The sequence below is a fragment of the Microtus oregoni genome, unplaced genomic scaffold (genome assembly GCF_018167655.1).
Source record: "Microtus oregoni isolate MIOR12 unplaced genomic scaffold, Mior012 000005F_ref0000423, whole genome shotgun sequence".
Lineage (NCBI taxonomy): Eukaryota > Metazoa > Chordata > Mammalia > Rodentia > Cricetidae > Microtus > Microtus oregoni.
This window is the reverse complement of record NW_024543064.1, coordinates 62,661,958-62,688,319: the sequence shown is the minus strand read 5'-3', so window position 1 is coordinate 62,688,319 and position 26,362 is coordinate 62,661,958. Positions and strand designations below refer to the sequence as shown.

Sequence of the window (26,362 nt, the reverse complement as noted above, 5' to 3'; positions counted from 1 at the left end):
CACACGTGAAATCAGTGCCATGATCTAATCTGAGCTATGCAGCTATCTCTACAGGAGGGAGAATCGTGCATCTAGGTCCTGGTCAGGAACTCCTGCCACTCCACCTTCATCGCTGCCTTGCTTTCTGTTCACATGCCTACTGTCCTCACTGGCTGTGCACACCCATGGTCCACACCATACTTCTCAGAAGCGGAAAACCTGGTGGTATTCTCGTTACTGTCCAGTCTGCTGCCCCTTGGAGTGCCCTTTTAATACACTTAGGGAGAAAAAAAAACCCTTTCATATAAAAATTCATTAAGTAATATACCACTTTTGCTCTATTGATCCTACAAACTGTAACTCTGTGAAGTGGCTCAATACCATGTCATCACGGCACAGCGACTTGTTTCATTTACAGTATCTGTTTCACTTCTACTCATGAGCTAATATAATTCAATTTTTTTTAACTGCACACAGGCTGCTAGACACATGTGCATGGCAAATGGAATCTGAACTTAGCTTAACAGCCTCATTTATTCCTGATGGTTTAAATTATTTCATCACAATTAATGACACCCCCTCAGCTTCCTGTGCAGCACCGCCAGATGTTCAGAGACCACAAAGCCACTCTCTTCTTTGACGGCTGGTGACAAGTCGTCCTCTGAAGGACATTCCCTAGGTGCACAGCCGGATGACACCTCCATTGCTTAGCACCTCTCTGCCTCCCAGGGTAACTATGATGAGGAAAAAGCAGGAAGTCATGAGAAACCAGCAAATGCATTAGTTAGAGCGAATTCTGCAAGGGCTCTCCAGTTGGAGAAGTTAGCTGCGACTGGAGTCCCTAATCTCGCTGTTTAGAATAGACCTCTGCCTCCACCTACGCCACACGGGCATCTGCCCAGAGCATGGAGAGTCTGTGGGGGCAAGGCTCCCAGGGGAATGCAAACAATCATAGTATGGACTTGCCACAGAGACCTTTCTCGCTTTTGGTAATTTTATTCTGAGAAGTGTCTTGTTTTTATGAGTGGGCAATTTCAAATTACTGTTTCTATCATGATTCAGTACAAATGCTAACTAAAAATACATTTTGATAACTCTTTCTTAGCAGCTTCACCCCATTTACTTAGACTTAGTAGGGTTTTGTCATTGTTCTTGTTTTCCCAGGGGCTACTAGGTTTTTGTTTTCAGGTTTGTCTGTTACTATCACTTCAGCACTTTTGTCCAAAGGACATATTGAAAAACAAATTTCCCATCCCTTGCTCTGACTATGGTAACAGGCAGACACAATCGTTTTATCTTACCACTTTTAATAATCACAATAAAAAAATCTTAGTCTACAAATCAGAAATATTCATTAAATTCTTCATTTGAATTTCATGTAAAACAAAAATTCATATAAAAATAGAAATCACAGGTAGCAAGGAAGGTGGCAGAAATAAACACACACTTTTACAATAAGAATTCAATACATGGCTCTGATTTGGAAAACATTTCCATAAACTAGAGAACATGTGGCAGACATTTTATGGATTATTTTTTAAATGTTTAAAAAAATACCCTGATCTTATTCAGGGAATAAGGGGCCTTTTCGTTTGCCAAAAAGTGTACTAGGAAAACAGAAAGGCCGCCTGTGTCAGCCCACCCTATAGCATGAACATGAGCTATAAGGGCGTTTTAGAAAACATTTTCAAACTGAGATGAGAAAAAAATCAGTATCAATACAGATTCTAAACAGATGCAAAAGACTTCTGTGCATGTTAGTAATTCTGTGTGTGGCCTCTCCAACCAAGCTAATTCCACATGCCTCCCCAACTCAGTACACTTTCTCTGTTACAAGCTCCTTGTGATTAAAACGGCAGCCTCCTACACAGCAACTTCGACAATGGACACAAACACAGGGAAAACTAATCAAGGCAAACAAGGTGACTTTTCCACACCCATAGATGGATTTTGTAAATCATCAACGGCTACTGCATTCTATTCGACACTCGGCGCTGAACATTTGGTATCTGTATATTAAGTGCTTCACTGGGATGTCCTATGGAAGAGATTGTCTGTCTTGGAGCTGAGGGACTCAACGGGGAGCTGGGCTGGTGACACTCTTTGCAGCCAGCAGACAACAGTAAACTCTTAGCACTCCCAGAGTTGCATCAAATTTTCCTTGGACTGAAACTGAAATGAAAGTTCAATTACTGAGAGGTAGATAAGTAAAATAAACAACTAATTTCATACAGAGAAGTTGGGAGAGCGTCATCTGGACCTCATTCTGTTGTCTCCGAACACTGTATCTGAAGGGGAAAAGGAGCTGAGTAAACTTTAAACTCGCATGTAGGGATGTATTGCTTGTGTGTCCCTGGCAGATGTGGAAAGGAGATGAAATGGGCAGGGGAGAATCAAATATCCCTTCGCTGCAGGTTTGCTGAGAGAAAGAGCGCTGCAAAGACCTCACATCTGGCAATCATTTGTCAATAGCTGGAAAGAGAACGGCAGGAAACTTTCTGGCTCTTGGAGAAGATGAAAAGACAAAAACCATCTCTCTCTCTCTCTCTCTCTCTCTCTCTCTCTCTCACACACACACACACACACACACACACACACAGAAAAAGTACAAGGACAACCACACTTATGCTCGACCACTGCCACCCCCACCCCCGAATTTAATGATCTTCAGATATACTCTACTGCATGGTCAAAAACATGCAGTCACTTGACTTGTTAAAGCTGCAGTGTGTGTACATTTTTCAAATAAACCCCAGGGCTGATGTTAGAAAATCAAAATCAGTCAAGCATAGACCGCCTGGTACTTTGGGCAGGAATCCTTGTGGTTTAGTCAATAAACAGAATCTGAATGAAAGACACCACAGTAACTAGACAGTAACGTTTTGAACAGCTCTTAACCTGAAGGGAGGTGGGGGGATGGTGCACTAGTGACCAAGGACATAAGGCTACCAGTCCACTTAGAGCCGAGTGCCTGCAATGTGACTGCATACTACACTGTCATCTGTGTTTCTAACAAAGAGTGGGGAGAGAGAGGGAGAGGGGAGAGAGAATGAGAATAATCTTATATGGGGGTGTTATAAATGAATCTGAGAAGAACTTTTAAAACATTAATTACACCTATCTAATAAGGTGGAAGGGGAAACCTGACTCCATTTTGTTCACACTGGCACACTACAGACAATTGCAGCTTCATTGTGTGTTGGTAAAAATCATCAGCTATGTCCCCATTGGTTCATCACACAATAAACAAAGTTTTCGAGATACCCCCATACCACATTAATTAAGTTCTCCAAAATCACAGAAAATAAATCTGCTCACAGTGATAGATAGACTTGGAGGGGTTGCTGCGTTTAACTAGCAGGCGCTGCTGCTGCTGTGGCACTTATCCCCGTGACTCCGCAGTGAATGCTGCAGGTTGTTAAATAACCTGGCAAATTCACAGTAGCTTGTCAAATTATTACAGGAGCAGTGTCATCACTAAACAAGCCTGATCACGGTTAATTACAATGCAGACCAGAGAGCAGCCACAATTGTTCATTAATTACAGGAAGCACCTCATTTAAATTTTATGGAAATTTACACTTGCACCCCGGTATGTCTGGAAAAAAAAAAGGGATCCTTCACGCATTCACAGAAGAAAGGAGTCTGTGGTTTATGAAACATCACAGTAAATTGTGTCTAATCTGGTATTGAAATATTGGCTCATTATTTACTCTAATTTTCTAAGCACTTCAGTGGTAAAAAAAGACCAAGTTGAACCTCACATAGTGAACTCCCAACCAAGAAAAAAAATGTGAAGGTAACTCTAACAACTCAAACCATGACTTGATGCAGTGAGGATAAGAAAGGTAACTTTTTATTAAACATATACAAAATACTTGTCAGCAATTAGGGAGGGTCTGCCCTAGAAGACGACTTCCTAGAAGGCAACTGTACAGGTGTACAACTTCAGAAGAAATGAGGAAAATAAGCCAACGCGTAGTGAACTAAGGCTGATCTTCTAGCTACTCAAACATATTAACCCCAAAACACAACAAGTACCTTTGAAAAAGTCAATCAGGCACAGACTTGCAAGACCAAAGATATGAGGATAAGTATTGGAAATACCAAGATTATTAAACCATGAAGCTGCTAGATAGCTGAAAATATAAGAATAAAAAGCAGGGATTTAAAAATAAAAAAGAAGTTAAGGACAGAAAGAGGTTCCATGAGTCATGAGAATGTAAATCAACTGAAGTATAAAACTAAACCATACGTGAGAGTATATCCCCAAATGAAAAATTCTTAATAAGAAGCAATATAAACAAAGGATTGCTTCCAAACAATGTGCCCTGGAAGTCACTCTGAGAATCAGGAGGCCAAGCAGCAAACCTCTGGTCATTTACAATGCCTAAAAGAAATGAAGCCTAAAAGTACTTCCAGAATAGTTGGTTGGTAAAGAACAGAGGCAGTGTACTGTGACTGACATAGAATGACCAAAATGGATACCACTAAAAGGATGGAAGCCATACACAGGGGAGGAAAGGACAAGAGAAGCAGTTTCCCCCTTCAGTCTACTAAAATGGTGCTAAGGAAGGAAGGGGCTAGGAATGTCATCATTTTCCTTAGTTTCCTTGCAGAGGCCACATTGACTTGTCAACCATACCGTTTACCTACGACCAGACTTTCACTAAACACGGAATGCACTTCTTTCCTCCTTCACTGTGCCAAGATAATATGCTAAATAAATATTTTTACATTTTATTGTAGACTGGCTTTGCAAACCCATTTTCTTCTCTCTATAACTCAAGGTTCAAAACACATTACACTCACAAGCCACTAATGGTGACTGCTGGAAGAATATTCTCATGTCATGCCAAATGTCAAGGATCAAGCTACTGCCCACAAGAAACCTTCTGTCACTCGCATCTCTATGTCACATACGCTGTTAGTTTTCCAGAACTAGGAAATACATGATCATAGCTTGAATGCGCCACACCTGCTTTCCTATTGTACCACATCCATACACCACCTAGACAGTACCAGCTTGGGACGCAACAAAGCTCAGGTGGTCTTCTCGAGGCCAAGAGCAGGTGTGCAAGAGATGGTACACCCCCTTAGTACTATAAAAATAGAAGCCTCCCTGTCTCACCCTCATTTCCACTACGAGGAACTCAATTGTAAAAATGGTTCTCTTTTATTATGTGTTGCATCTAAATCAGAAAAAAAAAAACCTTAATATTGTTGAAAAACCTAGGAAATGATGCCAAGCCAAGACTCTGAGAAAACTGGGTTTATTCATGCCATCCATGTTGAAACTTCAGCCTGTACATTGTAATGGCAAACATAGCCCTCAAAAATCCAAAAGCACACAGAGGCGGAGATGCTCTTCATCATCTTTATATTTTTATTTTGCAATATGCCAAGCCAGGTCCAATGCCTCAAGACCACACAAAGTGAACAAAAATCCAAGCCAGCATTTTTAGGAGAACTGTACTTTGCACACATCTCCCAGTGTACAATAAGACAGAGATGCTTATTGTTAAGGGTTACTCTCCCTAAGTACCTAGGTTTGGAATCACTTGCCAAAAGTCTTGTACTAACCTGTGTTAGTCTATACAGTCAGCCTTCAGGATCAGGGATTTTTTTTTCTACCGTAGAGTACATCTCTTGGATGGATGGATGGATGGATGGATGGATGGTTGGATGGATGGACGGACAGACAGATGGATGATAAACTTCTTCCAATTATACACAACTCTGCTTACAAGGCTCTTTAGCCACATTTATGCTACATTAATCCTTCTTTACTATGGTCTCAAGGGTTATCATATCCTGATAGCACTGATAACACTGTTATGGCCTCGAGGGGCCATGGTTTCTGTCACACCACCCCCAGCTAATAAAACAGTAAGACTCCAACCTGGACATCCAGCCTCTGGTCTGGCTCCTCCAGGTTTGGGCAAAAGTCTGCACCCAGCACTCTGCCAGCACATGCCAGTGGAACCTGAGGGAATATGGCTGGGTTAGATGCTGGGTATGGGGGCTGCAACATAGTCAAACTCTACCCAGACAGAAGCAGGGACATCCCAACCGCAGGTCTGAAAAGGGCCATGATGACCTGACACGTATTTGACATTTGCTATGACAAATATATTGAAAATACATGAAACTTAGTTTATAAACTATGAAAATATAATTAAAAGAAGGAAATATCTACATAAATTTTGCCCCCGTGGCCCTGGCCCTATATTTACATCATACAGCAAAAAAAAAGTCATAAATGTCTATAGACAGAAAGAAAGGAAGTTAAAAGGGAGAGAAAAGAAAAAATGAGGGGAGAAAAAAAACTGAAACAGACTTTACTGGACATTGATGATACCTTCTTTCTACCAGAGAATTTCCAGAGAAAATTGCATTTTCTATCATCTAAAGTTCCTTTCTACTCTTAAGACATGTTTAATTTCCCTCTTATCAGATATGTTAGCACAGGCAGATTTTAACTTATAAATATCTATATTTTATTTGCAAGCTACTATCTTGTTTTATGTCTTGTTTGTTGGGGAAGGGATGTTTTGTTCATACTGGGAAGAACACTGAAAGTAGTACTTGACACACTATAGGCAAGTGTTCTGATATCAACAAACCCCCAGCCCCAATACTTACTGTGTTTAAGTATAAGCAACACAGCATAAAGCTTATTCCAAAAATAATAACAGCAATGAGATGTTTTAATTTAGTAGCTAATTCCCAGCGTCTAGAGTTCTACCATGAAATTCATGAAGATCTTCTTTCAAAATTACGTCTTCTATTACAATCAGTCAGTTTCATCCATTACCTACTCCAACTTACTTCATCTCTGATTTTAAGATGATGAGAAATGGATTTAGAATTTATTTAAACTTATTTCCTACGTTTAACATTTTTCTCTAGGGCTTGAAGATCTAGGTTAAAGATACAGAGGTTGAGTGACTAAGCAAGGCTCTGGATTCTACCCCCAGAATAGCAAATATAAAATGTTCTCTTGGTATTTGTCAATACCTACTCTGTGCTAATCACATTATCTACCAATATCTACCACAATGCATCAATCATGGGACACATCACCTGTGTCTCCCTTTGGCATCTGAGTCTTTCAAAATTCTAATTAAGATCACCTGTGTTATCAATGTCCTTGTCAAGGGGTCAGTCCTCAGTCAGGTAAGCTACTGGAGTGATTCCCTCTTCCCCCATCTTACAATCAGCTTGACGCTCAGGCTCTCAACAGCTCTTAGTAGATACCACCTTCCCCCAAAGGGCTGTCTCTCATAATTTAACCCAGTTAATCTTTCAAACACTTTTAAAACCAAGGTTCCCCTTTCTGCTTAAATCTCTTATTTGTTTTTCATGCCGAGGCCCAAATATTAAAAAGCCTAAATGTCATCTGTTGTCACAGATAATAAGTCTTGTTGATTTATGAGAAGGGTTTTGTTTGTTTGTTTGTTTGGTTGGTTTTTTGAGACAGGGTTTCTCTGTAGCTTTGGAGCCTGTCTTGGAACTCACTCTGTAGACCAGGCTGACCTCGAACTCACAGAGATCTGCCTGCCTCTGCCTCCCGAGTGCTGAAATTAAAGGCGTGTGCCACCACCACCCAACCTAATTAAGCCACTTTTTATCTTCAACAATTTTATGAGTATTTACAATCTATAAGCAAAAAAAATCCAAGACTTACAGTAGATAATTGTCTCTGTGTTACCAGCAATTAAGTTGCAAAATTCAAACTTTAGAAATGAAAAGGAAAGGAAAGGACAAGATACTGGGTAAGAAAAACTCCATTCAGTGCCATCAATTCTAAAGGTGTTTGCTGATTTTACACATTATAATGACAATACAGGAAATTGTCCACTATTTGTGTTTTATTCTAAAACAATATAAGCAATTTTTTTTTAAGAATTTATACTCTAAGTTGCGGGAGGGGGAGACTGGGTAGAGAAGCAGAGGCATTAGGAAATTGTGTTGTGTCTCAGAGAGAAATGATGCTGATTGTACCCTGCAGTTGACATATGGAGGGGCACTAATGAGTTCTGCATCAGTAATTCTCTCAAGGGGACAATAAAAGGAAAAGGAAAAAAATCAATCTTGGAATATTCAATATCAAAATGAATCCTCTCCCATCCCGCAAAAGATTCCTATAAAACCCAACAAATGTGACGACGGAGCTGACTGAAATGGTTTCCATAAGCCAGAATGTATATATGGCAAATTGTGTGTAAACAGTACCTTATTTCACATACACAAAGTAAATTGCTACTTATCTTAATATTATTTGACCATGTCACAAATCCTGAGCTTTTAGACTCTTTTCAGCCTCACACTCCCAGAATGCAATTTATAAACACTCTCAAGAGGAAAGGAGAAAGTTAAACAACTATAATTACATTCAATTACAACTTCAGACACTTAGAATTACAGTTCTTAGAGGGAAGCAAGTCTTTTGAGCAGGGGAGGAAAACTGCAGCAACTACCAGGATGCTTCAACAGTCCGAGTCACAAAGAAGAACTCGTAACGAGTGGCATTCCTGAACTCAGAGTCCTAGGATTTCTAGCAGGAGAAAGGAAATCAGAAGGACGCGTGACTTCCATGCTCTAGAGACAAAGCAACTGAGATTCAAATCCAACTGCACAGTTCAGGAGGTTACACTCCAACAATGCCCAGCGCCCCGTCACAACTGCCACAGCCAGTGCCATCCTTATCACACGGAGAAAGTCTTAAAGAAAAATAAGCAGCAACTGGGGCATAAAAGATGACGAACTAATTAGCTGTAATTTGGCATTGATTCCTGCATCTTTTGATTTAGAAATCTCAAGTTAGCCCGCTCTCTATAAGTAACCAGAAAGGGACTGCCATTAAGGGACAACACAGATGTCTGCCCTATCCTCCCTCTAACTGTGAACTGAGAGGCTGAAACATAGTAGGCCTAGCTGGTGTTTGCAAAATAAATATTAAAGTGACTTCGAGATTCTTCTTTATGCATGTTCTTCTGTCACAGTAACCAGTGTCTATGTCAACATCACACTCGAAGATGAAACCACACTGGGTTTTCACAAACCATTCACAAGAATTACGACCTCATGGACATTGTAGTCTTTAATTGTGCTTCTAATTAGATTTTGCTTTTAGAGTTAATAAAATGGTTTTTCTGTTGAAGAAAAAATAACAAACCAATCAGCTAGTATTTCAAAACTTGATTCTACAGGTTTCTTTGTGGGATTCTGTTTTGAACATATAGACTTCATTCTTCTGGTTCGGTAACAAACAGCAAGGGGAAGACATTGCAAAAGACCGTGAGATCTCCAGGGGAAGCTGAAGCAGAGTACCTGGCTGCTCTTGTACAGACCTCAGAGGAATCATGGTGCATGAGAGAGCGATTTACAACTTACTTTGTGTATAATCAGCAGAAACAAAAGATGACAACAAGCACAAAGGCTTCTCTCTCTCTCTCCTCTCAGGAGAATTCAGAAAGGGAGGGCCAGTGGGCATTCACTTCAGTGTCAAAAGGGCTTTCGGAAAACACATTTTCTGTGGGACAGGGAGGAAATGTACCAGACTTCCTCAACTCCCCACCACCCCACCCCTGTCTCTCTCCCTCTCCCTCTCTGTCTCCCTGTCCCTTTCCCCCTCCCCCTTTCTCTCTCTCTCTCTCTCTCTCTCTCTCTCTCTCTCTCTCACACACACACACACACACACTACAATTTTATTTGTCTACTTAGGATACATATAAAACTGTTAGGCATTAGACTTCAAAAAATAAAACAGAAACACCAAGAACTGAAAAGGGTTGCAGCTCAAACTATCTGGAAGTGAGTGGATGGGAGTGGAGGAGGCATAGAAGAATGAGAACAAAAAGGAGACACAGAATTGACGACTTGAGGAGAAATATGTTACTGAGAAAGGGTCTTATGGAGCCAGGGATGACTCCATCTGAAATTCAGTTTCCCTTTTAAATATAAAACATTCATGTAAGCTTTTCCCTGACAGGCATCATGAAAGTCACAGCCCAAATAAACAAAGTAACTTCGATGGCAGCTCAAGTCTTCACAGTTAAGCTGGCTCTAAGCCCAGATCAGTTCTGAATCACTCCAAGTGTTTTTGTGATTTCCAGTCCAGCAATGATGAAAGGGGTAAAGAAAGCAATCAGAAGAACCTAGAAAAGAATGAATATACAAAGGTGGATATGAAAAATAGAACGAAGGAAAGAGATAAAGAAAAGGTACATTCCTTTAAGAGGACTCGGGGACAAGCTGAGTGTAAGAACTGTTACATTCCAAGCCAGAGGAAAGCATTAATGGTACTTCAAGATGCCAAACGGCAAGAGGAAAACCACCCATATAATACAAGTTCTGGAAAGCCATTAAGTGAAATAGCTCATACAATAGCTAGCCAGGATCTCTTGAGAGAGGAAGAGAGAGTGAAGAAATAAGATTTCCCACTACCGTGAAGATGACGATGTATGCAAAGCACGATGCTGCCAAATACATGAACCAAAAACCAGAAACAGTAAGGTGAGCTACAGGGGCTGGGTGTGCACCTAACTTACATCGGAACTTCTCAACTGATAATTAAACTAAAGACAGGACTAAAAGTACTGAATCACGGATCTTTAGGCTGACACTGCCAAGGGTTAAGCACACAGAATCTAAAACAGAAAAATGAATGTTCTACTCCCCGATGAGAAAGGAATGCATATGTCGCAATGTTCTTTCTTCTAATAAAAAGTGGACAGAAATATACCCATTCTTATAGAAGCCTGAGATGAGACAGGGATGCTCCAAGAACAATCAGGTAAAGATGAGGGGGGAAGATTATAAAGGAAGAATACAGAAGTGGATATGTGTCATTCTGGAGTCACATGATCATACTACTACTCATCAGATTGACAGGAGTTGATAAAAATGGCAGATGACTTAAAGGTGGAGACAATGTGCCCCAAGAGTGGGAAGTACTTAGGAGTACATCCTCCCAGATAAGCTGCCCAGGAGGAGGGCTCCAAGCTCTGTGGCAGGAGCCACCTGAGCGACCTCCAATTACTGGAGATGTTCACAGCCACAAACAAGAACCCCTTGTTTTCATGCTGTAAAACATGGAATAAAAGGTGAAAGTCTCTCTTCCCTAGTGACATCCTGAGGAATCTAATGGACCATGAATAATGCTAAAATTATACAGAATCTCTTCTAGAGTACTTAAAGGATGTTATACCTAATACTTATTAATTCCCACATCAGACAAATAGAGAACTTCACTGCATTATTTTCCCTTTAAAGAAAACTGAGGCCTATCACTATAGTCCTCTTCCATGTTTGATAAAATGGACAGGTGAACTTAAGACAAGCTCTTTCTAGTAATATTTATCTTCTATGAAAAAATCCTACCATGTGATAAAGTTCAACTTACACCTTTCAATTCTCAGTTTATTTGGGGTTTAGTGTTAAAGAAAGTAAGGATGCAGTCATTTTAACCTGTGCTATTGGTAGAGTTTTTTAAAATTATTTTTTAAAAAAAGGTACAAAACTGAAATGATTCCAATTAGTGCCGCTCACTCTTGTAATTCAGTATTTTAGAAACTAAACATCAGAGCTGTTGCTTAATGGTGTATACATACTGCCAACTTTGAAAGCTGATATTTAATGAAAACTTAAGTATGTTTATGCATGCCCAATATTTTTGTCTTCATTGCTCAACTCCAACCACCCTACAGACAGGCAATATTTAAAAAGTTTTTAGCTGAGTGGTGGTGGTGCACTTCTATAAACACAGCACTCAGGAGGCAGAGGCAGGCAGATCAGTTAAGAAGCCAGCCTGGTCAACAGGGTAAGTTCTAGGATATCCAAGGCTACACAGCAAAACTCTTTCCCTTAAAACAAGAGGGAAGAAAGAAAGAAAACTGAACACTCTTAATAGATGCTGGCCTGTTTAAACCTAAGCTGTGGCTACTTGTCACTTATCATCTCAGAGCCTTGTTTCCGTATCTGTGTAAGAGGAGTCCTCATGTCTCCTATGTAGGGTTGGGCAGTGAGGTTGGCAAGATGGTGTATGGGAACATCCTCTAAGAATTCAGCGCATGTGCTTCCACTGGTATCACAAAGTAACACCCTGCACATCTCTCCCATGAGGGCTCAGAAGTTTGAGATACTAAGCAAAGGAAGAAGTTTGACAACGACAGAAGCAAACTTCAAATGACAATGGGGATACTGAACAACTCCTCAGTTAGCCTCACTTAAGTCCAATGCTACTAATTTTGGCAAGGCTTCTTGTTCTTGTGGTGCTGTGTTAAAAGCATCACTCAAAAAACTGGCGACTGAAGTTCACCACGGGAAGTGCTAATTGCCAGCATATTGGACCCTCTGTCCCTCCTCTACAAGCCAATCCTCCTGCAAATAAGAGATCAGGCCCTTTTCTGAGTGTTCAACAACACTACTGACTTGAGTTTTGAATTTAAGAAGCAGAGTTACTAGGAAGCACACATGAATACAGTCTAAAGTAACCTAACTCTCTGGGAACATGGTCTTGACTGACAAGACCTACAGCTCACATTAGTGCTCCACACTCTACCTGCTCTGCTGGGCACCCAAGTAAGGAAGCCTGACTACCAGAAGAGCAAAGACTCCCCAGATGCTAACTTCACTTAAAAAGAGACATGACTTCTCTAGGAACGTGAATTATAAGCTCAATGTCCTTTATTTATGGCTAGAAACCAAATATGAGTGAGTACATCCCATGTTCCTCTTTTTGGGTCTGGCTTACCTCACTCAGGATAGTGTTTTCTATTTCCATCCATTTGTATGCAAAATTCAAGAAGTCCTTGTTTTTTACTGCTGAGTAATACTTTAATATGTATATATTCCATACTTTCTTCATCCATTCTTCTGTTGAAGGGCATTGCGGGGAGGAGGCAGAAATCCTTAATAAATAAATAAATTAAAAATAAAAAAAAAGAGACATGACTACTAAGGGGAAAAAAAACGGGGATTCACTGGGGTATAGATCTGAGCTTCCATCATCACATGCTCTGAAAATGACAGTGGGGATATCAGAAGTACAGAAACATGGGATGAAAACCACCATGGTCAAGGAAGGATAGCACCAATTCACACACATTAAAAACATTAATCAGACACTGATGTGGGGGGCAAACACTAACATGCAGATGAAATTTTTATACTAAGACATTCTTAGCCAATTTCAAAGCAAACTCCTATAATCTCAGCACTTGTGAGGCTGGGGCAGGATGACTACAGTATGGAGGCTAACTTTTCTATAAACAACAAACAAACAAATTAATGCCAAGTCTCTTAACTAAGCCACTCCACTGAGTTTCTCAAGCTGGATTTCCATAATAATAAAGACTTGGCACCAGAGATCACTTCCCTATAATATAACCCAGTCGCACCGACACTGAGAGAAACAATGAATATATGGGACCTCCTGAAACTGAGAAGCTTCTGTAAAGTGCAGGACACGGTCAACAAGACAAAATGGCACCCTACAGAATGGGAAAAGATCTTCACCAACCCCAAATCAGACAGAGGGCTGATCTCCAAAATATACAAGGAATTCAAGAAAATGGTCATCAAAATAACAAATAATCCAATAAAAAATGTGGTACAGAGGAATCTAAAATGGATGAAAGACACTTAAGGCAATGCTCAACATCCTTAGCCATAAGAGAAATGCAAATCAAAACAACTCTCAGATTCCATCTTACACCTGTAAGAATGGCCAAGATCAAAAACACTGATGACAACTTATGCTGGAGACGTGGTAGGGCAAAGGAAACACTCCTCTATTGCTGGTGGGAGTGCAAACTGATACAGCCCCTTTGAATATCAGTATGGCGATTTCTCAGAAAATTAGAAAACAACCTTTCTCAAGACCCAGCAATACCACTTTTGGCTATATATCCAAAGGATGCTCAATCATATCACAAGGACATGTGCTCAACTATGTTCACAGCATTGTCATGGCCAGAACCTGGAAACAAGTTAAATGCCCCTCAACCAAAGAATGGCTAAAGAAGATGTAGTATATTACACAATGGCAAAAAAAAAAAAGGAATAATAGCACCTTGAAATTTGTGGGCAAAAGGATGGATCTAGAAAACATCATATTGAGTGAGGTAACCCAGACAAATATATGTACTCATTCATAAGTGGCTGTTAGACATAAAGCAAAGAAAAACCATCCTACAATCCCAGAGAACATAGATGACCCTAAGAGAGACATGCATGGATCTAGTCTACATGGGAAGTAGAAACAGACAAGATCTCCTGAGTAAATTGGAAGCATGGGGACCCTGGGAGAGGGTAAAAGGGGAGGGGAGAGAAAGGTGGGAGAGCAGAGAAAAAAGTATATATATAGCTTAATTACAAAAAGAAAAAAGAAAAAAAAAAAACAATTGGGATGCCCCAGACCTGGAAACACAGGTCTATGATCCTAGCATTTGAGAGGCCTATCTGGTTTCAGGTTGAAGTCAGATCTGGGATAAAAAGTAAAATTCTGTCTCGGAAAAAGAATGAATTAGGATGAATTTATTTCTAATAAGAGGAAGGAAGTGGCCTTCAGGAAAAAACCAGAAATCACTTTATTTCTCTTCGAAAGGTGATCTTTAGAAAGGTGTCCAGTCAAAAGAAAATGTATCTGTTTAAGTTGCTCTTACTTATAGAGTCATAAAAACAGAACCAATCAATTGGTTCCTTTATCTTCCTCCCTAAATTCACAGTACTGGAAAGGAAACGGTGACTAGAAATGCATGTGCAAAGAACGAACAGCAAGGTGAAGTGGAATGTGACGGACACGTTTTTGCAAAGTCAGGAGCACAAACGCTATCCCAAAGAGCACGGCATTTCAAGCTATCCCTGAACCATCTACATTGGATCAGTAACTGTTGGTAAAAGTGTGCATACATAGCCAGGCGGTGGTGGTGCACGCCTTTAATCCCAGCACTCGGGAGGCAGAGGTGGGCGGATCTCTGTGAGTTCGAGACCAGCCTGGTCTACAAGAGCTAGTTCCAGGACAGGCTCCAAAGCCACAGAGAAACCCTGTCTTGAAAAACCAAAAAAAAAAAAAAAAAAAAAAAAAAAATAGTGTGCCTACAATAGATTCAGTACATAAATGACTGGCTAGAGATACAAACACCTCTGAAGAAGCCTGATGTCCCATCAGAAATGAGTAAAACTGACAATGAGCACCAAAAGTGGGTGACCACAAGTCCTACCACTAACCAGAGGAGCCCTTGGTATCTGAACAGGAGAGCCAGAGACTATAACAGCTGCCAGAGATCAATAAACTGTGCCCAAAGATCCATGAAGCAAGCTGATTTTCTCCGAATACAAAGCCTGAACTCTGGAAAAGTTAAAAGGAGAAAACAAACAAAAGGCACATTCGATCCTGTTGTTCCTATAGTAAAAACATTGTCAACACAAACACAAACTATACTGTATGCAGCACAATCCTCCCTCCAAGCTGCAAAGGACCGCGGCCTAAAAGAGAAAAGAGACCCAAAATTGATTTCAATGAAATATGCCATATGCCCACCACAACTGCACCAATCTCAACTGGGATGAAATGAAAGAGATAGGAAAAGCTGCCCAATTCTGCTTCTCTGGTAAAACACAAAGACAAACTTCCCACCAATGACATCCCTGTTACCAGTATCTCAGGAAGTAGGGCATAAAATAAAAAGGAATTTTTTTTATCTTCAAGTGGGGATCTCCTTGTGTGCTCTAAGTGAATGTGCTTTATTCCTGAAACCTAGCAGCTTTGAAAGCGTGTGTGTGTGTGTGTGTGTGTGTGTGTGTGTGTGTGTATGACCTCACATACTCCAAATGACACCTAATGATAAGGAATGCTAGAAATCACCATTCTCCCTCTGAACACTTTCAACAGTATGCTCTACCTAGGTTTCATCTGTCACCTCTAGATAAACAGGACACCAGATCCCCCCCACTTCTCTTTCATATGAATGTTAATCCTGAACTGTCATGCTCCCACTAAATTTTCTAGATGTCCAGTTAGCATTTCGCTAACCAAGCAGACTCCGTTAGGGCTACTGGGCTTGTTTCCTTGCTAGAGTGCATTACTGGCTTTGCTGCATTTTGCAATGGCATCACCAAAACCTCATTAACAAAGACTCGGAGCCATAGATCTTAATTAAAAGTCTTCTCCATACATCCCAAACCCACTGATTCTGAAAGCCTGTCTTTTCAGAAGATAGAGACAGCCTTGCTTTTCAGTCTCCTCCGCTGTCCCTCACACACCTTGCAGATCATCAGTTCTCTTAAGTGTGTCCTAGACTCTCTGCACAAACCTTAAATGACAACCCCAAGTCTATTGTTCTGCACTCTCCAACTGGTGCTGCACCCCACCCTCCAACGGTCACACATGTTCTCCTAGGTGATGTTTAAATGCCCTACAAATTATCAATTAAAGTTCCTTCTAGACCCCAGAGAATTCAACTTTAACCTGTCCTTTCAGTTTTACCTTCTCTCCCACCAAGGAAAACACTTAGCTGGAGTCTAAGCAGCCCCTCTGATGTGCCTTGCGTCCTGGCTGTGCTTTCCTCATGGGACATACTGCTCTGACTGGTCTTTTTGGAATGGCCTCCCCCTGCATTCTACTTCTGAACTCTCTGTATTTCTCAACAGCAACTATTCCACGAGATAACCTGGTGCAGAGGAGAAAAGGTTCTCCTTCTCCCTGGTGCTCTAAGATACTTTGGGTAATCACCGAACATCCTTGAATTTTAAACCATGTTTTCTGTTATTAACAGCAATAACTAACATATTCAGCTTTGCGTTCCTTCACAGCACCTATCAAACTGCTTTATTAACATCAGCCAACCAACACATATTAGCTAAATAATGAAAACATCTCTTAAAATTCAGAGCGGCACCAGTGAAAAGACAGTAATTTTAACCATTTCATTATTCTACCTGATCCTCAATATAAACCTTCAGGGCAGGTATAGGCCAATAATTGCTGTTTTTATATAAACTCGGGATGCAAAGAACTCATTAATTGTGTGCAGAGTGGTTAGTCCAGTAACTAATTCTGTGGTATATTTCTGCTGAGACAAGTCTCCTCTGATGTGGACGTGATTACTTTCTGAATAGACTTTCCATTTAACTTTACCCCCAGCTGTATCTAGAACCCGATTCTACAAAGCAACCTTCCAGGGGTAGGAAAATGGACATATCTCCCTTACAATATAACTTGAAGAGATCTTCTCTCACCCACTCAAATCGCCAGCATATGCTGAAATCAAAACAGTATAAAAACATGAGGGCACATTAACCACTTGCCAATGTGAAATTTACTAAGGCTCAGGAATAGGAGTAGGTATGAAATGTCCCTGGCTAATAAGCTCCTGAAAATCAGTACTAACTGTGATTCATCTAAGTAGAAAGTGACACGCAACTAAACCAGTATGAAACAGAAGAGATTTCTAAGATAGGGTGATATGAGAGTAGCTCACATCTACCAGAGACAAAGCTCCATCCCTAATCAGCTTTTAATTTGTTTCAAACAAGAAGAAAGTAAACTACAATAAGCCAAATATAGTCCTGATGCCCTTATTTTATAAATAAAGTATTATTGAAACACAGCTATGCCTACCTTTTATATGTGTAACTGTCATATATATAACATTATATAAGGTTGAATAACTACTATATAAATCATACATGAACCCAGCCCTTGACAGAAAAAAGCCTGCTAAGTCTTTTTTTTATTTTGTTTTTGTTTTGCTGTTATTGCTGTTATTGTTGTTAAAACAGGATCTTATGTAGCCCAGGCTGGCCTCAATATTGCGAAAAAGTCAAGAGTGATCTTGAACTTCTAATCATGCTGTCTCTGCCCTCAAGTGCTAGGATTACAGGTATACACTACCACATTGTTGGTAGTGCTGGTTATCCAACACAAGGCCTGAATACTAGGCAATCACTCTACTGAGTTATATCCCCAACTGTTTCAATCTATGCAAATATTAGGCCTTCTTCATGATCAGAATCATTTTTATGAGTCCATAATTATGAATTAAGTATACAAATCGAAGCAAGGACATCCATACTGAAGTACCATTCTTTATTGTTAAAAAAAAGTCTAAGAACCAAGAACTCATTAAATTAATTGTGATACAATAGTATAAGACTAGATTCAAATGCCGGGCGATGGTGGCGCACGCCTTTAATCCCAGCACTCGGGAGGCAGAGGTGGGCGGATCTCTGTGAGTTCGAGACCAGCCTGGTCTAGAGAGCTAGTTCCAGGACAGGCTCCAAAGCCACATAGAAACCCTGTCTCAAAAAACCAAAAAAAAAAAAAAAAAGACTAGATTCAAATTAAGATACATCTCCTTTGTCTCCCTCTCTCATTTCCTCTCCCTCTCTTTCTCCTTTTCTAGCCCCTTCTCTTAGGAGAGAGTTCTAGGAACTAAACCCAGGCCATGTGAACACTTAGCACAACTACTGAGATGTTTTTCCTGTCCTGCTGATGGCTAGGTATATCTACCACTATAAAAGATGGATCTATGGCACTGTGTTGGGCTTTTTTGAAGGGCACAAATACATACAGCTAAACCATTTAAAGTAGCTCTAATGTTCCACACATTTGTTTGTATGTATGTATGTATGTTTGTTACATATATATGTATACGTAAATGAAGAAAGAAACTAAAAACTTGTTAGTAAAAAGGATCCTTAAATGGTAACACTAACATTTTCACTAGCTTTCTTAATTATAACTGTGTAATATAGTTGCACTTTTCCTGTAAAAGTCACACTCCCAAATTTGAGACTATTAAATATTAAAAGAAGTATGAATGGTTTAGACCCTTTGTTTTTTTCAGAAATTAAGAAGCAGCCGGATACTGGTGGTGTACACTTTTAATCCCAGCACTCAGGAGGCAGAGGCAGGAGGATCTCTGAGTCAGAGGCCAGCCTGGTCTATAAAGTCGGTTCCAAGACATCCAGGACTACACAGAGAAACCCTGTCCTGAAAAACAACAAAATAAACCCACAAAACCCAGAAAATAAAAAGGTATATTTGGGGGGGGAGGGGATGTTGTTCTTATCATTTTGTTTGGGACAAGAGTTTTTTATTTTGTTGCTGCTGTTTTGAGTTATTCTTTTTCTTTATTTTAAAGACTGTAAATAACAAAAACCTGAACATTTATGAACTTTTACCTCCACTACATGAGGCATCCTAAACCGTGGATAAAGTCCTGCCTTCATAAAGCACACATGAGTTAGGTGGAGGAGAAGAGGTTAACAGACTTGCTTCTTGATAGAGGTATATTAATTCAATCAGTTGCTTGCTTCTGAATTACTATAAAAAGGTTCATAAAGTACCCAAAAGCCACAGAAGATTTTTAGAACTATGCTGCTCAGTGACTTATTCCCAGTGAAGAATAGAAATAGAGATTTTTTTTTCTACCCTAACTTCCTTCGGCAAAAGTCAGCTTCCACACAATTGGCACACTGAGTGTTAACTAGTAACTGAAAAGTCAAGTGTATACATCATGGAGGTAACAAGAACCTGGCACCATAGCTGATGAGCATACACTGACAGAATACGGGGTACGGACCAGATACAGTAGCAATCCCTGACAGAAGAAGACGACAATAGCAGCAACACGGCTGTCCCATTCTGTGCCACAGGCTTCGTTTCCAGTCCCACACCATGAGGGTTAGTCAAGGCTCAGGGAGATTCTAGAAGTTCCCTAGTCACACCACGAGATCAGTACAAACACAGAAACAGTCAGCTGTTAAGTACGGGTTCTCCCTGGACTCACAGGAGAGAAATCGTATATCTAATGAAGTACTATATAAAAGCTCAATGTAAATTTACCAGGTGAGAAAACTTGAAATCCATGTCTTATAAAGAGATCACAAAATTAAGTCAATTACTTTCACAGACAATTTATTCAATGTAGTACTTTTTACGTTACTTTGCCAGTTTAATATAGATTCATTTCTGTTCTTACCTTTATTCATACATGCACAGAGAGGACTGGAGAGTTTTAATCTTTCCATACTGAAGAAGAGTCTGTATATATTCAGACACAATTAAGCAAAGACTGATGGCCTGTTTTTCCATCCTAGAATTATTTTTATTAACTATGGATTACATAAAGTCTGTATACCTTGAAATTAAACATGCAAACGCTGTATATGAAGAAATAGCTACTCTTTACAGTGGTATTTACACTATTCCTTAGGTATGTATGTTCTCCTAAAGATTAGCTTCTTCTCTAAATTCCACATAGTAATACCTCTCACATAAAATAAAACCTTCAAAGACAGACAAAGACAGAGACATTCTGCCAGGTCGCATGAGCTGAGGGACAGGGGCATACTGAGCTGAGGGACAGGGGCATACCGTTTTCTTGGAACCGAGTCCTTATGCACCAAGGCAGCAGGATTCTATAGCTCTCATTTCATATGGAAAAACTCTGGTTTTTATCAGTTCCTTCTATCAGACCCCTTAAAATTTTTGGCTTGAAAGGGTCAGAGTGAGAGAGGGTAAGTAACGAGGAGGGTTCTAGGAGGGTTCTGGGAAGGGGAAATAGAATAGATTTTGCTGGTAGATTGGGGGTAGACAGGGATGGGAAGAGGAGGGAGGGAGAAAGGACCAGGAGTGACAACTGGAATTTGGGGTGACTGGAAACCTAGGGCAGTGGAAACGTCCTGGAACTTACAAGTGTGACCCTATCAAGGGCTCCTAGTAATGGAGGATATGGAGCCTGAACTGAACATCTTTTGTAAGCAGGCAAGGCTTCCAGTGGTGGGACTGGGACACCAGCCCAGCTACAAAATGTTTTACCTACAACCTGTCCTGACTGCTAAGCAATGGTGGCTGCAAACTTGTGGAAGTGGCCAATGACTGGAGAGTCTAACTGGATACCCGTGCTACACCATGAGAGGGAGAAGGGAACCCACGCTCAACACTGCCTGGATGGCCAGGAGCAGCAGTTATGGTCCAGGGACCTAGGGTAGAACCAAACACAACTGGAAAAAAAAAGTCAATTAAATGGTTCCTAATGATAGTCTTCTATATTCATTGATGGGTTCTTAGCCCAATCATCCTCAGAGAGGCTTCCTCTGACAGCTGATGCACAGACCCTCAGCCAGCCACTAGGCAAGGAACCTCACAGAAGAAAGGGAGGAAGGACCATGAGTCAGAGGGGTTGAGACACCAAGAGAACATAGTTCACAGAAGTAACCAAGCAGGGCTCACGGGCTCAGCTGTAACCAGGGCACCTGCATGGGTCTGCACTTGGTCCTCTGTTGTTGTTTAGTTTGGGGACTCATAACAATGGGAGTGGGGGCGTCTCTGACTCTTCTGCTTGCTCTTGGGACCTGTTTTCTCCTATTGGGTTGACTCACTCAGCCTTGATAAAAGAGTTTGTGCCTAGTCTTTCTGGTTGTTTTCCCTGGGAGGCCTCCTCTTTTCTGAAGGGAAATAGAGGAGAAGAGGATCTGAGGGAGAGAAGGGTGGAGCTGGGAGTAATAGAAGAAGGGGAAACTGTGGCTGGGATGTATTGTATGAGAGAAGAATAAATTCAAAGAAAACAATAGAAAGAAAGGGTCAGGGTGATTTCTACAACTGACATGCTCCCATTTTTCTAATACCTAGCCCAGATAAGGAATGCCTAACTTGAACAAGTGATTAACCCTGACCATACAAAGACAGACAGACCCAGTAAAGAGGAAAGGAAGAACGCAAAGGCTCTGACGTTAGTCTTGCTGAGTATAGATTTTAGACTTTCCTTTTTTTCCCTATAAAATGATAACAGAGATTTCTTTCTTTGATGCTGTCTGAAGTCTATACAATGAGCTAATGTGAGCAGCGTGTCACGAACCAAGAGAAAATACGTGACAGCAATCCTTCCCTGTAATGCTCATAAACAGGGCAAAGCAAACCGGGATCAAGATGCGGTGCTCAAACCTTGTGGGGCTAAAGAAACCAGTTCTTAGGGGAAATAATAATGCTGGTGAGAATATCTGAGACACAGTAATAAGAAACAATTTTTAAAACTGAAATATAAACCAGGGACAAAAACCAGTTAAGAAAAAAGCACAACTTTTAGTCACCAATTAGAGCATTGCTGAAATATATAAAATAAAAATACCAACAAACACACGCATGTTGCTTGTTACTATTTTAATTTTACATAAACATAAACAGCATTAGCTTTTATATGATCTTAATCCCATGATTACAAGTAATTTTTGTAAGACAAAGGAGAGGCTAGAGTCTTACTAAAATCATTTTAAGCTCTACTATTAAGTGGTAATGAATACATGACAAGAAGCCTAAATCAAAGCAGACAGTTAGGATGAAGGACACACAGATAAACCAGGCCCAGTAGGATCGGTTCTAATGGGTGTCACAAAAAGACTGAGCTCACTTTGCATCTTCACGAAGGTCTGTCTGGCACAGTGGTTACCCAGCAGTAAAACCTTGGACTAATAGAGAACATAGTTTCTTTGGCAAGATAGTAAGGCAGAAAACACTGCTTCCGGAAGGTCTGTTATCTCCCTTCCCACAGGTAAATGGAGAAATGTTCTCCATTGTTTCTGAACAGTCACGCTTCCCTAGGGACCAAAGCCACCAGAAGGCTCAAAGGACTCCATGTCTTGAAGAACCCATTACAGACTGCAACCTCTCCCTTCCTCAAGGTCAGTCTCCTTCCCCACTATAGAACCAAAGACAACTCAGTGGTGGAAGGGCTGTCTGACACGCAAGTGACCACTGAATCAAGCACTGAATGAATGAATGAGTGAGTGAATGAGTGAATGAATATGCTTTAAGAAAACGTGTACTGGGAATCTGCCATCCTAGGACGCAGAGGTAGAAGATCTGAGTCTGAGACCTGTCTGAGCAATAGTGTGAGACCCTGGTTCAAAGTCCCAGATACAGACAGACTGGAAGAAAAGGAGGTAGTGTTTATGAGGTCACAAGGCTCAAGAATGACAGGACAACCAGAGCATCTGAATTCAGGACCAATCATATACCAGGATGTTCTCAATAGGAAACATGAATGACTAAGGGGACAAAAATATGCTCAGAGGAAAATGATTATTTTAATGAAATTTGAATTGGAAAAAAAACTATCCTGACTTGGCTGAAATGTTCTTATTAGAGAGATTTAATAGTGGAATAATTTCATTCTTCTTGGAAAATGAAAGGAAACTTTTAATAGATCAAGTTGTAAAGGATTGAACAAAATTAGCACATCCTTTTCATAATTTTTAAAAACTACTCCCATGATTAGGATAACCAACTATATTTCCAGATAATCAAAATATACACAATAGGCTATTTGACACTTTTACTTTTACAACCTAGAAAAAAAACTTTGAAATTGATCATAAGAAATAAAACAGGGAAAAAAAAGTAAATACCAACATAATATAACATTCTTTTTAAAAATCCCACTTTAAAATTCCCAACAGGGGACAAGAATCACCCAAACCCACTGTCACCTGAGAGAGAACACAAGAGTAGGAGGAAATAATTCTGTGGGCATCGTCAAGAGAATAGGAAAACATTTATGAATATGTCTTAAATTTGACACGTCAAGTCCGCATATAAATCTTGATTTTGTTGTAAAGTTGACTGCTTGCTGGTTTAAGACTTCCCATAAACAATGTCAATATATCTGTTTAAAAAGAACCAACCATCATACAAACACCACTAATCAGATTAAACTCAGGAGGTCTGTCTTGACAAAATCATTTTATAGACGTGCACAAATGGTGCACTTAAAATTCTATATAAATAGAGCACACTGGCCTACTCAGGCTTCATTCTTCTGTATAATATCACGTTAAATTTCTGTTACGTACCTTTTTCAAGTAGTAGCTCATCAGAGGAAAATCCTCCTAGTTTAGCAACTGTACAAGTCTCTCCTTGTGGGTAGTAAAGTGCACAAATGCGTACGTGCGTGCGCGCGCACCCACACACACGTTTCTCTTGTATTCATAAATGCACTTCTATAGAAGGGAATACAATATTTCACAGGAGCAAGGAAAGAAAGTATCAACAACTAAAAATACAGAGAAATGGGCAGTTCAAAACTAAAGCTCAAATTATTATGATGTCTTTTCTTAAGATAATACATACTTCTGTTTGCAGGGAAACAATTAGAAACATGTATGGCTTTACAAAGGTACAACGCCAGAGGAACTGTTTAATCGAGGCACATTTTAATCTGTTATAAACTCACCCGAATCAGATCAAGAAGTAGTTGAGCGTTATTTGTGATATACCCAATTACAAGTGAAGTCAAATCATAGGGGCCTTTAGTAACTGAAACAATAAATGAGGCTGATATATCCCTTGAAGGTGCACAGGAGGTCAGTCTGCAAAATCTGAGACCATAGTGAGACCTGCCCTACTCTAAACCCAAGGCTCCATGCCTGTTTTCATAGCACTATTCCTTCCTGAGACTCCAAACCCTGATAACCTCCTGTTTAAACTGCCCAAGTTCCAGAATTCCTGGTTTTAAATCACAGTGGAAACCTCTGGCTGAAACTGAAGTAGAATGGCTAAGGGTAACCCTTCTAAATTGGGGGGGGGGGGGTGATAGAGGAGACAGAGAGGGAGGGAGGGAGAGAGAGGGAATATGCACCAGCAGGAGGGCAGAAGAACATACTTAAATTTGTTTTGTTTTAAACTCAGACCTTTTGCATTCCAAAACTGTATCCCTCTGACTAATATAAACCGTTGTTATAGAGAAACGGTTGAGGGGAGGGGGAAGAGCTGGGGAAAGGAATGAGGGAGTAGTAATGGTAACATACAGTACCATGAGCTGTAGAGGCCTCCCAGTCAGTGGAGCAAGGTTAACAGATCAGTCCCGCTGGCCTTCAGGCAGACAGCAAAACAGCCTGGGGAAAGGGGGACAGGGATGGCGGCCAGGAGGGGCCCCTGGCTTGGGCAGTTTACACAAGAAGGCAGCTCAGCTCCTTTCTGGCTTGCTCATTCCTCCTCTCTATCTCCCAGCCTCTCTGTGTGTGTCTTGTCATGTTTTCTTCAGCTGTTAATTGTCCGGACTGCAAGACTTTAAACAGCCACAGTTTAAGAAAAAGTGAAACCCTCCTAAGTGACCATCACAGCAAATCAGCTTCATGCTGATGGGTAAAATTTTCCAAGGGAAGTGTTCTCCTGATAGTTCCTAAGTCTCCAAGCCACCCCCACTCCCACCCCACCTCTGCCACACACACTCCCCTGGAGGGCTAAATGCACTGTGGCAATAAAACATTCATGCGACTTGGAATTTTAACACAATGCCATTTCCCTAGTTTAACCTGAAAGGAATGCACTAGTCACAACAGACTACATCATCCTGCCATTAAACCCTGCCAAGGAACCGCTTTTTGGCCACGCCGGGCCAGCTTTGACGGGAAAGGAATACACAGACCCACACACTGAGCACAGAGGGGCCACCTCTGCTTCCTCAGCCTTATCCAGAAACACCCTGCCCTTGAACATGACCCCTGACCTCTTGCATTGTGACTGGCTTGGGAGGCATGTGTCACCCTGGAACTTCTGTACAGCCACACACTGAGCAGGCCATTTGTGGCTCCCCTGCAACAAGTCCTTGGGCAGATGCCAGCGTCCTCTCTTATTACTGCTACCATTCAAGGTCCTCTGGCTTCGCAGAAGGATGCTTCCTCTGGCTTAGATAATGCTGGGAGTTGCTGTGGGGCTCGCTTTCCTTTGTTTGTTTTATACTTTTTAAAAAACAAACCACTTTGCATTCATAATTAGGTTATGATTACTGACGTGATCCCTTGCTTTGAGGATTACTTATCGGAGGTGCCAGTTCTTTCACATTTAAGTGACATTTAATTTAGACTTACAAAATACAAAACAGAAATAATTCTGACGTCTCCTGATAATTTTAGAGAAAAATTCAAAGGTGAAGAATTCTAAAACAGGCAGTTAACTGTTTCATGTAGCTAAAGTATTATCACTACACAAGCAAGAAACTATACCAGATTTAAAACAAAATTTCATGATTCATTACTAGCAACCCCCCCTCAAAAAAAAAAGACTCACGACAAAACACGCCTGCACCTAATAAGAACTTTAAGTCATAAGCAGTGGGCTGGGGTGTGGCACAGTGGCTGAGCATCTAACGTTACCATAGCAAAACCCTGGGCTCAAACATCAGCATGGTTAAGATGCATAAATAGTAAATATAAAATCATCTGAAGAGTTTACCAATGTATGTATGTAAGTGTTCATCTCAGAGCTAAGGATGAAACCCAGGGCCTCAGGCGTTCTAGGGAAGGGTTTCAACAGTGAGCCACATGCCTGCATTTTAAACTTGTTCTAGCATCAGTGTAGATCTCAAGGTTTTAC

General features: G+C 40.6%; 1 protein-coding gene across 3 annotated transcripts in view; it reads right to left on the bottom strand.

Moving 5' to 3' along the window:
• Positions 1–26,362, bottom strand: part of Bnc2 (basonuclin 2) — a 399,076-nt gene that overhangs the window by 229,105 nt on the left and 143,609 nt on the right. The window contains exon 2 of one of the 3 annotated variants that reach the window (XM_041652804.1): positions 5,882–5,965. The exons of the other annotated variants lie outside the window; for them this stretch is intronic. Within the exon in view, the coding sequence (XP_041508738.1) occupies positions 5,882–5,965 (84 nt within the window). The remainder of the gene's footprint in view (positions 1–5,881; positions 5,966–26,362) is intronic. 3 annotated transcript variants of the gene reach the window in all.